The 17029-nt window shown below is 51.0% G+C and overlaps 6 protein-coding genes across 6 annotated transcripts; 3 read left to right on the forward strand and 3 right to left on the reverse strand.

The window, feature by feature from the left end:
• Positions 1-1210: 1210 nt before the first annotated feature.
• On the forward strand, positions 1211-3247 carry N0V89_006104 (uncharacterized protein; the record flags this gene model as incomplete). The annotated part of the gene is made up of 3 exons (XM_056214876.1): positions 1211-1267; positions 1374-2553; positions 2610-3247. The coding sequence occupies 3 exons, from the start codon at positions 1211-1213 to the stop codon at positions 3245-3247; spliced, it is 1875 nt and encodes a 624-aa protein (XP_056072143.1).
• A 173-nt stretch (positions 3248-3420) lies between these two features.
• On the reverse strand, positions 3421-4155 carry N0V89_006105 (uncharacterized protein; the record flags this gene model as incomplete). Its single annotated transcript, XM_056214877.1, has 1 exon — positions 3421-4155. The coding sequence occupies one exon, from the start codon at positions 4153-4155 to the stop codon at positions 3421-3423; it is 735 nt and encodes a 244-aa protein (XP_056072144.1).
• Positions 4156-5500: 1345 nt separating this feature from the next.
• On the forward strand, positions 5501-6255 carry N0V89_006106 (uncharacterized protein; the record flags this gene model as incomplete). The annotated part of the gene is made up of 2 exons (XM_056214878.1): positions 5501-6152; positions 6200-6255. The coding sequence occupies 2 exons, from the start codon at positions 5501-5503 to the stop codon at positions 6253-6255; spliced, it is 708 nt and encodes a 235-aa protein (XP_056072145.1).
• A 269-nt stretch (positions 6256-6524) lies between these two features.
• N0V89_006107 (uncharacterized protein) lies at positions 6525-9074 on the reverse strand (the record flags this gene model as incomplete). Its single annotated transcript, XM_056214879.1, has 1 exon — positions 6525-9074. One exon carries the CDS (start codon positions 9072-9074, stop codon positions 6525-6527), a length of 2550 nt encoding a protein of 849 aa, XP_056072146.1.
• A 1778-nt stretch (positions 9075-10852) lies between these two features.
• Positions 10853-12143, forward strand: N0V89_006108 (uncharacterized protein; the record flags this gene model as incomplete). The annotated part of the gene is made up of 2 exons (XM_056214880.1): positions 10853-11679; positions 11729-12143. 2 exons carry the CDS (start codon positions 10853-10855, stop codon positions 12141-12143), a joined length of 1242 nt encoding a protein of 413 aa, XP_056072147.1.
• A 336-nt stretch (positions 12144-12479) lies between these two features.
• On the reverse strand, positions 12480-16621 carry N0V89_006109 (uncharacterized protein; the record flags this gene model as incomplete). Its single annotated transcript, XM_056214881.1, has 4 exons — positions 12480-13621; positions 13712-14968; positions 15062-15156; positions 15366-16621. 4 exons carry the CDS (start codon positions 16619-16621, stop codon positions 12480-12482), a joined length of 3750 nt encoding a protein of 1249 aa, XP_056072148.1.
• Positions 16622-17029: the final 408 nt, after the last annotated feature.

Below are 17029 nucleotides of genomic sequence, written 5' to 3' on the forward strand. Positions count from 1 at the left end.
GTAGGGGACATTCATGCATTGGAGCGGTAGAAATTCCCGGGTATGCTGAGAAATCCCTTGTCCCGCACCCTGCTCGCACCCTGTTCAAACCCTGATCGCAAGGTATTGGCGGCCATCGTCACGCTCCGGGACTCACGGCTTGTGCAGCCAGTCAGCACGAAGAAGACCGTTGATGACTTGAGCTAGGCGAAAGGTGGAGTTTACTCTATGGCCGGGGTTTCTGTAGGTCGACGAACATGTCGATACTTGCTTTTAGGATCCTGCTTCACAACATTGGTGTATATGTCCCAACCGAAGAGGAGTAGTCCTCGTCAGAATCACCATTGCACCGCTGATAACAGCATGTCATTTCATTCATCGGCTCCATCAATATTTGTATAGCATATAGGATGGCTAACGATCAAGATCAGATCGGGCCTCTTTCTGAACAGCCTATCCGAGAGGAAGCATAAGGTCAGGTGAGAATACTTGCTACAGAGTATAGACGTCATGAAGTCGATGCCTCAAATCAAGGAAGCCCTACATTTGGTATACCTAATTCGACAGAGAAAATGTCTTGAGGTATACCTGGCACACGGGTCTGGATATTAGTCATTTCTTCGCATTCACTTTCTGAGATCTCTAGACGCTCCCTACCAAGGAAACCCTACACACAAGCTCTCTTAGACAACTCTATAGATTCGTGCGATCACAAAGAACCTAATAAGAACAAAATTCGACAAGAGACGTTGTCGCTATGCAAATTTTAAGTCCGTGTTTAGATCCCAAAAATCCGTTCCCGTAAGAGACCTGGCTATACCACCGGGTTGTCTTTGGGCTTCTTCTACATTGTAAGAGATAGCGAAGGCTTTGGTCTCCTAGCAGATACTTCGTTCATTAGGAACACATTAGTGCACCCTACATTACAAGGGCATTACTTGCAACTCCCTGTTCCTTTGTGCTACATCTTTTGCCCTAATTATGCAAAGATATCAAGTATTCGGACCCTCACGATCAAACCCTGGATGCGACTGCTATCAAGGTGTTGAGCCCCCACGGTTTCCAGATTAGGCTTAGACTCGTCATGGGTATGATCTTTCCCACGGTGCCTCTTCGAAGGTCACGACATCCGGTCAGCTCGACTAGCCTCTGCATCACCAAAATGATCGCACCAGCATCCATACTTGTCTGGATGAGATAATCCGATGCGAAGACCCTCGACAAGGCTAAAATGGCGATGGCTCGGAACGCCAACCTTCACCAAGCAACACAGACCGCAGAATCCGTTGTTCGCCTTCTGGAAGGCGCGTCTGGCTAAGAGAAGAGAAACACGCGGGTCGCCCTTTAAAGGGTACTATGACCATTCATGTACAATTGTTACTGAGAGGGGGGAGAAGACTCCGGCGTCATTTGGCCACGATCGATTAAACTGGGCAACGAATGAAACACGGTTGATCAAAATCCTACCGCAAAACTTGTCGGAGCCCTCAAACGAGGACGATCCGATTGCTTGCGAGATCACTAGCGTCTCCCTGGATGACAACCCGCAATACATCGCATTGTCTTATGCTTGGGGCGACACAACGCTCACACGCCCATTGCTGCTCAATGGCCGGGCGTTCCGCGCGACTGCGAGCCTCGATGCAGCGCTCCGTCAGATCCGCAAGATGCAAGTTCAAAGCACGACTTTTCGAGACAAACTCTTCTGGATTGATGCCATCTCAATCAACCAAAATGACGAGATCGAGAAGAGTTGGCAAGTTCAGAGAATGAACGCCATCTTCTCCGCAGCTCGCTACGCCCTGGTATGGTTGGGCCCGTCATCCAACGATAGCGATAAAGCTATGGAGGTGCTTGAACATGTAGGCTTGACAGTCGCTTCCGGTTCGGATCCACTGGACAATGCAGCGCTAAACACTTTCCACCTACTCTCGAGACTGTATTACGAGCTCGCACCTTCCGTACGGGGGCTCCTGTTGCGATCTTGGTGGCGACGCATCTGGGTCGTTCAAGAGTTCGCATCTGCCAAAGACGTCGTATTTCTCTGTGGAGACGTCCAGCTCTCATGGGGCCCTTGCTTGGGTGCGTTGGAAGCGCTTGAGAGGTTTCAGCGAGCGCTGGCCGAGAAGGGCTGGAGAGGAAATATTGGTAGCCAAAATTACCGACAGTTAATGGCTGAGATCAATGGCATGAGCGGGATCCTACGTCTCTTTCGCATAAGGCAGGCGCTTATGCAGGACCATAAACGGCTCCCGCTGTGGGAACTTCTGACGCTGAAGCGCTTTGGCATGTTGTCTACAGACAACAGAGATTTCATATACGCTCTTACGGGGATTGCTGAGGATGCTGGGGCCAAGTATTTGTATCCCGACTACACTAAAGAGGTCGCACAAGTTTATACTGAGGTTGCGAAATGTTTCCTCGCGGAAGGCCGGCTACGCACCTTGTGGCTATGCTCTCATCCACGTCGGCTTGCGGGACTTCCCTCGTGGGTCCCAGATTGGTCCTCTATTTGGCAGTCGGATCGCCGATATTTTTCTGGTGACTCCGGCTATGGCTCTGGCAGCGCTATCTGTACGTGTCCCTACCCTCCGCACAACCATCGTTAACCCAAAACTTCCACAATCTAGTCTCTGCCTCCGGAAGCTCCACCCCAGATGTCAGCTTCAGCTCCAGGAATGGCCACATGGTCCTCCACCTTGAAGGCTACCGACTCGACACGGTCAGCGCGACAAAGCCTGCCTTTGACATGGACCAAGTGCTCCAGCCCGGCGCCTTTCCGCGCGCCCAAATCGCGCTCCAGGGGCGCTACCGCGCTTTGTGGGAACTCCAACGTTCCAGATGGGATAACCTTTTCAGAACTTGTGTTACGGACATTGAACCTGTCTGGGGTGCAGATCTCCATATCAAGTACCGCCGCTCGACGCCCCGGCTGCGGCGTGAGTTGTACGGTGAACTTGCTCATGCTACAGATGAGAGCGGTGGGTTCGAGGCCTCTTGGGAACTGCCTGCTTCCCGTCTGGATATCTTATATCGCCATAATGGCAGGCGACCGTTTATCACGAGGGGCGGCTATCTGGGATTAGGTCCAAAGGACATGCGAAAGGGTGATATCGTGGTTGTTGTTTCTGGAGCCGAGGTTCCACTTATCCTAAGAGAAGTACCCGAGGGTGGGTACAAGTTAGTTGGTGAGGCGTATGTTGACGGGGTCATGGATGGAGAGGTATTGGATATGGGGCTGGAAAAGATCACGTTGGATATCATCTGACATCCACGGAACTTTCTCATCATCTCTGATGACCTGCACGGCATACTTGTAAGCAGAACTTTTCACCACGTTTTTGAAGCGTGACGGCCCGTCTTGTCTGGACTCAAATCTGTAGATTTGTGCGCTCAAGTCAAAGAGCTATAGGTGGGTATTAATCATACTCAGGCTCAACATCACAGCGTCGCCTCCTCAGGCAACAAACCCTCCCTCCACCTCATCCCCGCATGCTTATTCGCCCACTCTAACAAAGCCTCATAGTCCACACACTCATGCTCGCTCCCCTCTCCCGGCCCCGCCTCCGTTTTCCCCTCCAGCGTCGTATCCGCATTGCACGTGATCCCCTGCCTTAGGTAGTTGAAACAGTGCACGGAATGATGCGCAATCTCTTCATCTAATGGCACGCCATCGTACCCCTCCTGGAAATGCACTGCAAGATAGGACAGGCAGTGAAGTTGGTGGAACGCAGAGACCATATAGCCATGGCCGTCGTTGTGCCGGTCGACAGCGATGGTATAGGGTTTGGGGAGGTCGTAGGCATCCGGGTTCTCTGGTGCAAGAACGTAGCCACGACTAGCACTTGAGAGCTCGATCCAGTTATGGAGGGCGTGAAGGGTGGTGGATTTGTTGGTGAACATGTTGTCTGGTGTGTATCGCGGGTTGCTCTGGAAGGTGTAGAGTTTCCGTGGTAGTTGCGGTACTGGTGTTTTGCGGATTGGGGATGGAGGGGAGTTGGACTGGCGCACGAGCAGGACTGCTATTGTACACGCCATTGCGAGCTCGACCAACAGTCGGATGTAATCTCGAGCTCGCCATCGGGTGCTGCGCTGTTCGTTGATAGGGTGTTGCTCATGGTGACTCGATAGGAAAGCCTCCTCTTCTTCGTCCAGCACTTCCTTTGTGGCCTTCATAGTTGAGTGATGATGTTGAAGATGTATGAACTCGCAGGGCCGCATAAGTTCGATATGAACTTATTAGGCTGAAGACATTGATGGTATAAAGTGAAGCTTGGCTTGAGGTGGTTAGTGCGTTAATCTACTTGTGGCGAGCGGCAGCTTGAAACGGCTAAAATCAGCTAACATTCACAGCGAAGCACACGAACGCTGTTTATACTTCAGCATCCGAAAAGAAGGTAGCGAGAGAGGTAATCGTTGCTGTCTCTTCTTGGTCGTCCAGTGTAATTAGTTTGGATTCATTAAACGCAGGACTACCCAGGCCTGACACAAATCAGCGATGATTTCTACTTCACGTGAACATGATCTCGCCGTGGCTGTTCACAACATCTCACAAGCATCTCACAATTCCGTCCACATTACTACTAGCGCCTCGACGCTCGACCTCTCACAAATGACTCCTTTCACTATCTTTGTCAAAATAACGCTCAGCGATTCACATCCGATCACATTTAAGCAGTGAAAGAGTGGGTGCAGGGCAGCTCAGATGATATATTAGACGCAACGAAAGCGAGAACTCTTCTAGAAGCTTCAAGTGACAGGATCCACTTCACGGTCATGCATACCGCACACTTTGCCGTTGCGAGACCTGATAGCGATGAAAGCCTGAATAGGGCGGGTGGGTAAGTGCTCAAGAGGCACAGGCTCTTTCCAATCCGTGATTACCTGATGGTATATACAATGACCATGGAGATAATTAACACGCGCCAGCAAATCCTATACTACAATAATTATCGATATAAAGACACTTTCGTCCAATGCTACCCATTCGTTTGATCAATGAAGATCTTGTACATATCTCTGACGACATTGGCTTAAGCAAAATTGTCTCGTCCGCACCTCTTTTTGTGCGAGATATGTCCGAATAAACAAGGATTGCACGCGTTCCACTACCGACATAGCACCCCAGGCTTCGGCACCTGTCGCCCAGTCACCGGTAGAAGATTCTACTTAATCTCTGTTTCCCCGGATCTTGGCGCATCGAAACGACAGGCTTACCTGAAAACACCCGGGAGCTTGGCTGTACCTTGGCGATAATGTGCCTTATTGCAATTATCTTTGTATGACAGAGGGAGGCGAATAAAAGGCACGCTTTTCGCGATGCTCTCTAGGAATAACACAGCCAAGTCTGATCAAATGACAGAGTATTTCCTCCAATGAAGATGAAAGGAAGGCATGGCCATGATTGAGATGAATGTGAAGAAAAGGGATATAAGTATCGTAGCATTGTGTCGCTTTCGCTGACAGCTCGCCATACTTCCAGACAAGCATCACCTAGGAGTGTTACGAGAAAATCGACATTATGAAGGTCTTCGCATTATCGGCAATCCTTGCTGCCTCTGCGCCCCTTGCTCAGGCGCACTACATCTTCAATCGATTGATTGTCAATGGCGCCTCCATCGGCGGAGAGTATGCGTACACGCGAAAGAACTCCAACTCTTACAATCCCGCCTTTACAAGCGAGCTTATGAACTCCAACGACCTTCGATGCAACAAAGGTGCGAAGGCAGGATCGACCGCAACGTACACTGTCAAAGCCGGAGATAAGCTCGGCTTCAAGCTCTTCAACAACGAGTTCATCGAGCACCCTGGCCCCGGGTTCGTCTACATTTCGAAGGCACCCGAGTCTGGTGTCAAGGACTATGACGGCAGTGGCGACTGGGTGAAGGTCTACGAGACCGCTCTGTGCGGCAGCAACCCCGGAACGGACAACAACTGGTGCTCATGGCAGAAGGACCGGTTGGAATGGACGATTCAGAAGAACATTCCTCCAGGCGAGTACCTTGTTCGCGTGGAGCACATTGGTCTTCACCAAGCACATGAGGGCAAGGCTCAGTTCTACATCGAGTGCTATCAGCTCAAGATTGAAGGTTCCGGAGGAGGCAATCCTGGACCCTTGAACAAGATTCCTGGCATTTACAAGGCGAACGACCCGGGAATTGCCTTCAACAAGTGTAAGCACAGCTTCGATGCAAAAAAGTAAAAACTGACCTTTTTCAAGGGAACAACCCCAAGTCTTACGTCGTGCCAGGCCCCAAGGTGTGGGATGGAAATTAATCCTCAGACTAAGCAACGCCAGTATTGTAGTATGGATACACACATAAACGAGAATGAAATAGGTAGTAGAAACATCAAGCAATTTGCATGGTCCTTCCGCAGTGCTCTCATGGTGAGACGTAATCAATTAGTTGGATGGCTATGAAGAATCGTCCGTGACCCCAGCTCGTCATGGGTACGAGATAATGCTGCTATGTACAAAGTAGATCGTGACTAATCGAATTTTCGTTAAAGGCAAGTAAGAAATGAAAACATATGAAAGACCATTTTCATAGGCGAGACCTCAATGGTGCTTGTATCTCCAATTGAAGTGGCGGTCTGTCGTCGAGAAGACGGCTGTTTCGAGGATCGTATAACGGCTCAGCCACGACAGTAGCTGCAATATGGCGGCCGAAGTATTCGGCCTCGACAGTCTCACCTAAGCTCACACTGCCGGGGAGCCAGGCGTATGCAATGGGTCTACCCACAGTGAAACCGAAAGCAGCAGTGGTGATGTAGCCCGCGGCTTTGCCTTTGTAGAACACAGGTTCTTTACCGAGGACCAATGATTGACCGTCGTTGATAGCAAGGCACCGGAGTCGTCGAGCAGGTGTCTTGGGCCGCCGTGAGAGGCCTGCTTTGCCAACGAAATCATCTTTTTTCTTCAGATCAACAGCCGAGACGACACCAGCCTCAAGTGGATCATGCTCAGTGCCCATATCGGCCCCGTATATTCGGTAACCCTTCTCCAAACGCAGCGAGTTGAGGGCTGCGCGACCTGCCGCAATGATGCCGTGAAGCTTTCCTGCTTGGGCAATCGCATCCCACAACCGGAGCCCAAGTTCCGCACTCGTTTGGAGCTCCCATCCTAGCTCGCCAACATACGATTTTCGGAAGGCAAGCACTGGGATTCCGGCAACGTGGACCTTCTTGACGCCGAAATATGGAAGGCCCTTATTCGAGAAGTCATCTGTGCTTACACCAGCGATGACGTCTCGGGCGCGTGGACCCCAGAGACCAATGGAGCAAGTGCTTCCGGTGATTTCGCGAACCTGTACCCACTGACTGGGAGATTGTTGCCGCTGGAAACGAGCTTCGCGGGAGAGGTAGTGAAACTCGGTGGCAGAGTTGGCGCCAATCTGGAACACCTCATCTTCTATCCTGGAAACAAAGATGTCTCCACGTATTCCAGCTGCGTCATCAAGCAAGAGAGTGTAAGTTATCGAGCCTGGCTCTTTCTTCAGGTCACTCGTAGTCAGACGCTGAAGTAGATGCAAGGCGCCAGGACCGGAAACCTCGAATCGATGGAACGCAGTCATGTCGTACATCGCAACCGCATTCCGAGTTTTCCAGGCTTCTGCGGCGGAGATCGGGGAGTAATGTTGCGCAGACCATGCGTCGCGTTCGACTGGCTGCCATTTCGCAGGCAGATACTTGAGCAGTTCCGCATTGGCCTCGTACCAGAAAGGCCGCTCCCAACCGCCAACTTCGAGGAAATATGCGCCCAATTCCCGCTGCCGAACGTTGAAAGGACTGATGCGTAGATTTCGCGGCGAGACCTTAGGGGCAAGAGGATGGATGATGTCGTAGATTTCGACAAAGTTTTGCTGTGAGGTTTCGGAGACGTATTCGCGGCTTAGCTGGATCTCTTCAAATCTTGAAATGTCACACTCCCCAACATCGATCTCAGACCGGCCTGTAGTGAGAATTTGTGCGACAGCTTGCGCAATGCCGGCCGAATGTGTCACCCATACGGCTTCTGCAACATAAAAGCCCTCCAGGTCCGGCGCTCGTCCGATGATGGGCCCGCCGTCCGGAGTAAATGAAAAGATACCGTTAAACCCATCAGCTATGTGCGTTTCCCTTAGTGCAGGCAAAAGCTTCTCGGATTCGTTCCATGCAGTCTCAAAGTCTCTGGAAGTGAAATCAAGACGAGATGGCATATTCTTCTCGTCTACGTGCTCTGGAGTTAGACCGAGGGATCCAGCGACCACAGGCATGGGTCGATGGCCGTAGTAGCCGATACCGAACTGGTCACCGTGCTCACGGTAATAGAGGTCTTGATCCTGATGCCGCAATATGGGAAGTGTGGCGTTCATTCCGTTTATTCTGGAGTTGACTTCGCGATTCCTGAGACCTGGAAGAGCTGTCGTCTTGGCATACTGATGTGCCAGGGGAAGGAGCGGTACTTGCAGTCCGACCATGGCTCCGATCTCGACACCCCAGAAACCGGCACAGGAAACAACAATATCGGCTGGTACAGATCCATTTGGAGTTGTAACGCCAGTGACATGCCCGTTCGATCTTTCTATATCCGTCACGGGTGTGTTACCAAGATAGCGGACGCCCGCCTCGCGTGTCCGTTCTATGAGCAACTGCGTGGCTCGTGCCGCCAGAGCCAGCCCATCGGTGGGAATGTGTAAACCGCCGAGTACCGTCTCCTTGTTGAGTAGAGGGTACATCTGTATACATTCTTCCCCACTGACCAGTCGCGCCTCAATGCCCCAAGAAGTAGCGTAGCCATGTCTGCGCTTGAGTTCCTCTAATCGCTCCGGGGTTGTTGCAACCTCGAGGCCGCCCAATTGGTTGAAACATCCTTGTCCATCCTTCTTGAGTGAGAGCAACTTCTCCACTGTGTACTTCGCAAGTCTTGTCATCGTTTTCGAAGGGTTCGTCTGGAATACGAGGCCGGGTGCATGCGAAGTCGAACCACCAGGCATGTTGAGCGGTCCTTGCTCAACTACCGTGATATCCTTCCATCCTCGGGAGACCAGCTCATCAGCAAGGTTCACACCTACAATTCCAGCTCCAATAATAACAACGCGCTGTGAGATCGCCATGATTAAGGTTGTGAATGAATTCCTGAAGGAAATACGGGGAGCAAGCCTACTTGAAGGCAACTCATCGCGCCGATATACGGCAATGACAGCATCTTGTAAAGTAAAGCTTTACCTTCTACAGTTCACCAGAACCAGAGCCGAAAGAAACCGCGTTGCGCCCCGCAGAAGGCGTGTGGGAACATTTGATGCGAACGAAGTGCGGGAGGCCCACGATGGATATTTTGGGCGAAAATGGACTAGCGCCAGATTTGAAGCCGAGCCCCAACGGAGCTCTCATGTTCTTTCCGTCGCGCAACACCATCACAGAGGTACACTGCACTATCTCAGGATTCGCAATATATGCATCAAGCTGTCACACATAGAAAGAATGTGCATACCTATAGTCGCGGGCATCTCTACAAATGTACGATCGTCAGCACGTCCAGTTTCGAGGGCTTCTTTTCCTATGCCTAAGTAGCCTTCAATGAAAGACATAAGATCGTGTGCTGGCAGCTTAGGGAATACGGAATGAAAATCAAGAACACTATCTGCACAATCAAGGGTAAATCTCCAACTGTTCATAGTCCTTTGCTAATGGAGACAGCCTTGCAACGGACGTGGTCTCCTAGCCGCGTACCGGAGCCTGACCACCGCCCTCCCTGACAGGAGGACAAGGCGACCCTGAGCAGTTGGTCCACATAATAGTCAGATACCCTAGCCCGTGGACGAAAAAGACGATGATTACAATCTGAGATATGCTGCCGTTCGCAGCTCAATGTTCAAGTACCCTTGTAGTCGTTCCTGTAGAGGAATGATTCTGATGGCAAGTTTATCCTCTTGTCATCACTCGGAGAGGACGTCCGCATAGCTGCGTCAAGTCCGATGTATGACTCTTCTCAACCAACCATCTTCCTTACGGGTGAGATACCCGCCAGCTTTGTCAAATATCCCATCTTGGGCAAACCTCCCTGTAACGACCTCAATCACGGGTGTGGTGGAAACACGCAACATCTTCCGTGTGAGGGGTTCATTGGCGTTATGATCACGCAGTGAAGCAACTGCGTGCATTTTCTGTCGACTAGCCATGCGCTCTAGAGACCAACCCGACTGCCACGCTTCATAAGCCCGCGTGATTCATCGATTCGAACGCGCCAAGGACTGCTTTGGGACTATCACCAAACGTTACCACCTGTATTTTGGTATATGACAGTTTATCAAGAGTGTATTTTGCTTGGCTTATTGGTGCCATGATGATTTTCAGTATTTGGGATCTTCTGGGCGATCTGCTCGCTCACTCACACAGCGCGTTCCGATAAGATCAGTACTGGCCTTGTTAGGACTACCTGAATCATGTGTACGCGCCAACATTAGTTGGGGGCGCTCAGCACATGTTATGGTCGTCGCAGATAGTGTGGAGTCAGGGTCCAGAAGATGGATCAAATGTCCGTTTTAGGTTTGACCCAGCTCAACTCCCGGTGGCATTAAACTAATTTAGGTCAAAAGTCCTGCAACTACCCCAGAACCAGGATAAACAAATGGAATGGGTTCCCCATTAAGGCGCGATGATAACGGTGTTGGGCTGGAAACACAGACGTGAACAGGGAGGTGCACGAGGCAAGTGAGGAGGTATCACGATGCTCTTACCATGACATAACTGCATCGTATCCTCATGCGCGGCCGTTAGAGCAGCACTACTTTATGAAGGCCTCTCGACGCTACTACAACTTCTTCGTATTGCAGAAGATCTTTCTTCACCTACTATACCTATTGTTATCCTAGCTCTTACCTTGCCTCACATCATGGCAGCTATACTCAACAGAATCGGTCTGGGTGGTAACAAGGCTCCCGCCTCTCCCCCTGAGAGGGAAGCTATTCGTGCGCTGCCGGCCAACTGGTATACGTCTCCTGAGATGTTCGAGCTCGAACGCCGTGCCATCTTTTCACGGAAATGGCTTCTCATCACCCATTCTCTCCGTCTCAAGAATGCAGGCGATTTCCTCCGCTATCAGATCGCCGGGTTCGACATCGTGCTCTCTCGTGATCGACAGGGCAATATCACCGCCTTCCACAACGTATGCAGGCATCGTGCCTATCCCGTAATCGAGCAGGACCAGGGAACCGCCAAGATCTTCTCATGTAGATATCATGGTTGGTCATACGGCCTAAACGGCAAGCTTGCTAAGGCTCCTGGATACCAAGACATCCCTGGCTTTGACAAGCAACAGAACGGTCTGTTCAAAATTCATGTTCGAACCGACGTAAACGGGTTCGTTTGGATCAACCTCGATGCTCAGGAAGAGCCAGAAGTTCCATGGGAGTCAGATTTTGGAGGCGTCGATGTCCAGGATCGTTTGGAATCTTTCGACTTCGGCAACTACGAATTCGATCATACCTGGAAGATTGACGCAGAGTACAACTGGAAGATCGCCGCCGACAACTACAACGAATGCTATCATTGCGCAACCACCCATCCTGATGTTCCGGCAGTAGCTAATCTCGAAACCTACGACGTGACCCCCAAGGATAAGCATATCGACCATGAGGCGTCGGCGTCAGAAGAGCAAAAGAAAAACGGCATGCACATTGTCAGCACTTACTACTGGCCTTATGCCTCCATGACCGTCTCGTAAGTCCACATGCTGCCGACAAAACATATATTCTCTGACCATTATTAGACCACACTTCTTCTTCATGCAAAAGTTCATGCCCTCCAGCACAACTACCACCAACATCTACTACGAGGTCTTCCGTAACCGCCACTCCTCAGAGGAAGACTTCCAAGAAGTCAACCAGATGTTCAAGCGCATCATGAGCGAAGACAAGGGCCTTTGCAAGCTTGCACAAAAGAACCTCAACGCTGGTGTTTTTGTCAACGGAGAGCTCCACCCGCATATGGAGAAGGGCCCGCTCTACTTCCAAAAGATGTGCAGGGAGGAAGTCGTCAACTGGCATAAACGTGAGCAGGTTGCGAAACGGGAGATTTGGCCTGCACGCCAGAAGTTACCCGATAGCGCTAGTGAAGCGAATGAGGACGTTGACTTCTGTAATGGCCTTTCTTGTTCCGAGAATAATGAGGTTTTGGCTTGGTAGATTTGAGGGATACGGCATTAGGATTCTGCTTTCATCATCGCGTTCGGGATAAGATTGGTTCATAGCGAGGCGTAGGCGTTAGCATGTGCATCGGAACAACTCTGATATCATGTTCGTTTATCTTATACCTTTTACTTGAAAGTATTCTTCACACCTTCAAGTCACTCACCCGCCAAAACCTACGCTGGAGCACCCGTCATACCGATGCCTTAGCCCTCGTATTCCAGAAGGGCGATCTAGACTTCGCATCTCAGACGCGCAAGAACGTTGATTTAAACTTAGGGTATAGACGAGTATGAATTCTGCGACACATGCCGCTCAGACGACTCCAGTTTGTCACCCACCACCGAGTCTAGCCAACACAGATCGAACCTTTTCAAGCAAATCCGGGACCCTGAACGGCTTTGACACCACGTCGTCCATGCCACCCTCAATCGCTGCCCGCCTCTGTTCATCGCGCACATTCGCGGTCACCGCAATAACCGGGACATGTCGCACCAACACGCCCTCCCTCTCCATATCTCGTATCCGCCCGACTGCCGTAAGCCCATCCATCTCCGGCATCTCCAAATCCATGAGGACTAGAGAGAGCGGCCGACCAGCTGGATTTTGGAAAGATGTTGTAGCTAAGACTTCAAGCGCAAGAAGACCGTTGTCAGCCGTGTAGACGATGCATCCGGCTTTTCGTAGCTGCTTGGAGAGAACACGTTGGTTGACTAAGTTGTCTTCCACTATAAGGATGGCTAGGTTTGAATTGTGTGCGGAAGGTCCATCCTCTGGCACCGCAATTGGAACCGATGCGGGACTAGAATTCGATCTTATAGAGACTTGTGCTGCAGCTGCTTCCGGTGGACATAACAGTGGCGCTGGTCCCAGGATACCCGGACGCTTCGGCACAGGAGCTCTTCTACCCTGGACGAAAAAACCAAAGACACTTCCTACTCCGGCTGTCGAAGCGACTCCGACTTGACCGCCGTGGAGTTCAGCGAGTTGTCGAGAGATGAAGAGGCCTAGGCCACTGCCACCGTATGTAGCGTGAGTACGCGGCGAAGCTTGCATAAATCGCTGGAACAAGCGATGCTTCTCATCAGGAGTCAGACCAACACCAGTGTCCTCCACTTTGACACGGATATACAGTCGCTCGCCTTCACCCCAATCTTGACCAGCGGCGACGTCGATAAGGGGGCCACGGGTTGGTACGTACTCAAAGCCTTTGGCATGAGCCTGGGGTCTGTCTGTGGATGCAGCCAGGTGAACTGTGATGATTCTTTTCTGCGAGCCTGCTGTAAACTTGATAGCGTTTGTGATAAGGTTTACAGTAATTTGAAGTAAGCGACTGGGATCAAGGTTCACCCAGTCAACGCTAAGCTGGCGTAAGGAGTCGTGCGCGCAGAAGGAAAATTCAATTTCTTTGGCTGCCACTTCCGGCTTGACTAAATCCGCCGGAACGAAGTCAGTATGAATCAGTATGGCTAGGGCTGGGTACCTGGTATCCTCTCGGATGCACAATGATGAGTCGTTCCTTGCTTGTTCAAGATGGAACCAGTCCATATATGGGAGTTACATACACATGTTCATCGCGCGACGTATAATGACAGTTGGCTGTACAGCAATGGGAGTGATAAGCAACAAGTTGGAGTCAAGCTTTGAAACGGTAAGAATGTCATCCACAATGGACTTCTGATGTTGGACACAAAGTGCGATGTTGTTTGCGGCTTCGATACACTCTTCAACCACTTTGGCATCTGAATTGGCAAACGTGTGCTGTGACAGTGATTCCCGGATATCATCAGCGCATATTAGTATAGCGCTCAACGGGTTCCTCATTTCATGGCTTGTTATGTCGATGAATTCGTTCTGCTGGCGTTTCGTTTCTTCTGCCTCTTTCAGTCGCTGGTTCTGGAGACCTTGGACCCATTTCAGATGAGATATGTCAGCAATGGATCCCATGATGGACTGGACTTCCCCGTCGGCACCGACTTGTGGTTGAGAAGTAGCAAGCACCCAGTACTCGATAGGATCACCACCGAGATCTCGTGGCACAATTCCCGTGTTCGTGAGATGATATTCCTCCTGCCTTGCTTTGGAATCTTTCATCATATCACTCCACATGATCTCTGCTCTACGTCGAGACTCTTCGTCCATTGGCTTTAGGAACGCGAACGGGCTGTCGTCGTCTCTTCCGTCCCCGGTCATCTCGTAATAGCGTTCGTTGGCTTCCAATAGAACACCATCAGGACCGAATAAATACATGCCTAGTGGGGACAACTCTGTCATTCGTCGCATTCGATTAGCTTGCACTTCAAGCTGCTGGCTCAGCTGCTCACGCTGTAACGTAGCGACCTCCGCTGCATTTCTATTCCTTCGAACCTCCTCTTCACAAAGGAGAAATGAAGCTAAAGAATTGGCCAATTGCCGGTTGAGCATATTGATGAAAGCATTATATTCCTCATCGTATGCTCTTCTAGGGTTGACGCCTAACAGTAAGAAGGCGAAGACGTTTTCACTGTTGGTCGGACGCACAGGTATAATGATGGCTTCTTTGCAAGGATCTCCGTAGCCGCGCCATTCAATCCCTTCAGTGAGTTGATCAGGTAGACTGCCGTTTCTCCTGTGAAGAATTGTCGGCTCTCGAGTTCGCATAGCTTCACGGAATGCCGGAATAAACCCCTCCTTCGAACGTTTCATATCAAGTTTCGGCGGTGCAGCAGGATGGCCGTCTGGGATACCGATTGCGCCTTCCAAAAGGCAGCTTTTCATGGAAAGAGTGCTGTCAGACGAATGGGAAGCCGTGTCAGTGTCATCCGAGTCGACGATTGAGTAGACTGTCAGGATCAGCACGTGAACGACAGATCCACCAAAGACAGCGTCACACAGTCTGACGAGTTTCGTATGGTATTACAAGACAGCAAACTTACGCAGAGCAAAAGGGACTTCCCATGGATTATCTTGGAGACCGTCCAAGACGCATTGCCAGAAGTGCTTCGAAGACCGCGTTTCGGCGAGCTTCTCACTTATCTGTCGCAGTGTTTGTGATCTTCGGTGACTTACTGTCTGATAAGTTGTTTCGAAGGGTGCGTTGTAAAAGCCTAGGACTGAAATGGCGAAACCCAGTTAGCAGTGTGCAACTCAGAACTTTGAACATCATGCGGGTGGCTTCTGGAACCCTTCGCAAAGCTGCGTAGGGTGTCTAGACGGTCCGCAGTCCTTTTTGATGCTTACATACTGCGATTTGTCCCGCCGTACACTGGCGTGAACGACCAAGAGAAGAATGTCTCCTCAAGATAACCATATCTCTCGATAGGTAAGTAGTCGTTCTCTTTGCGAATACTTTTCCCCGTTCGAGCGCACTCCCGGAAAATTGGAGCAACAGCGTCCCATACTTCACTGAACGGACCACAGAAGCCAGTCCCCATCAGATCTGGATGCTTGTTCCCGGCCACCTCTCGCGTATACGGTTCGTTGTAAAGCATAGTTAATTCCTCGCCCCAGAACAGTGCGCATGGATGTGGGTTCCTCATAACTAGGTTTGCGATTTCGCGAAACTCTATCGACCAGGTGTCGATAGACCCTAACGGGGTGGCTGCCCAATTGACGTTCCGTGCGAAAACCATATGCTCAGTCAATTTTCCTCGTGGTTTTGCGGCTGTCCAGTCAGGCACGCCCTCCTCTGGAGAGGCCAGTGTTACGGACGCTCCACTTGTCGAAGTGTTGTTTGATGTGTTTCCTGAGGTGGTCGGGTTGGACGAGCGCGCTTTGCCATCGTGAGGAAACGAAGGAGTAGTTGATACCAGAGTACTACTTCTGATAGTAAGCGCCGTCTGAGGTGCCGTAACACCGAGGGGCGGCTCGCTCACGGTCGCAGCCGCAGCCGCAGCCGCGGTTGACGTCGTGCGTTCAGATGATCTCAAGGTCTTTCTGACGAGAACTGCCCTCGACTCTGCCTTCCGTTCCATGCTTCCGGCCTGCTGCGGTCCGAGCGAGTGGTCCGCCACATGATGAGGGGCGTCGCTTTGTATACCAGACACAAAACGCCAACGTTGCCGAGACGTGAAGCCTGTCCATAGCATACCTTCGTAGAGAAAAGTTTGTGGAAAGACATCGCGAGAGTCGTCAAATTCGCTCACACTCGTGACCCAGGATTTGAACTGCAAATACGACGTTGGAGTAGATTCTGCCTGGACATCCTCCGTACTCGAGCCGGTGATTCTATCCAGCAATCGATCGTGTAGGCTCAGGGCTGCATTGCAAAATATTGGCCGAATGCTCGTCTTGATTCCGCCATAGTCGAGGTAATCAGAGTCTAAATCGAGCACGAATGTGGGCCGAGGATCCTGGTCAAGGATTTCGCGAAAACCTATGGCATCCAACTCCTTCACGGCCTCGTGGTCGAATTCGCTCCTGCGATCATTTGCCGGTTCGCCGAGAGGAGAAGACGGCGAACGCGATAGCTGCGGCGACAGCGACGACTCCGCCATATCGGCGGTGGTGTGGAAGATCAGTCGAGGGAAAGCCGGTCCGCATGGGTGAAAATCCGCGCGACGTCATTCGTCGGTAATTCTTGCCCCAGTTTAAGGCGCCGGGGAGCACCGTCTTAGCCTCACGACATTTTGTCCCGCGGAGTCTTAAACCGAAGCATGCCAGGTGCGGCAGTCCTTACGGTTTACCTGCTGATTTGCAGCAAATGCAGTTGTGTAGAGCCAGGGTAGTTCGGCAAGATACCGATTGGGTGCCGGAGACAGCCTGGGTGACCCCAGGAGCAACTTCAAGAAAAGAGGGCGGATGCATGCCAAATTTTACGATTTTCGTATTTCCAGGATCGTCTCATAATCATTTTGATGATGGAAATAAAGACACCGAGGATTCACTCGTGAATCTTGAATAAC

The sequence above is a fragment of the Didymosphaeria variabile genome (assembly GCF_027946475.1).
Source record: "Didymosphaeria variabile strain IMI 356815 chromosome Unknown scaffold_4, whole genome shotgun sequence".
Taxonomy (NCBI): Eukaryota; Fungi; Ascomycota; class Dothideomycetes; order Pleosporales; family Didymosphaeriaceae; genus Didymosphaeria; species Didymosphaeria variabile.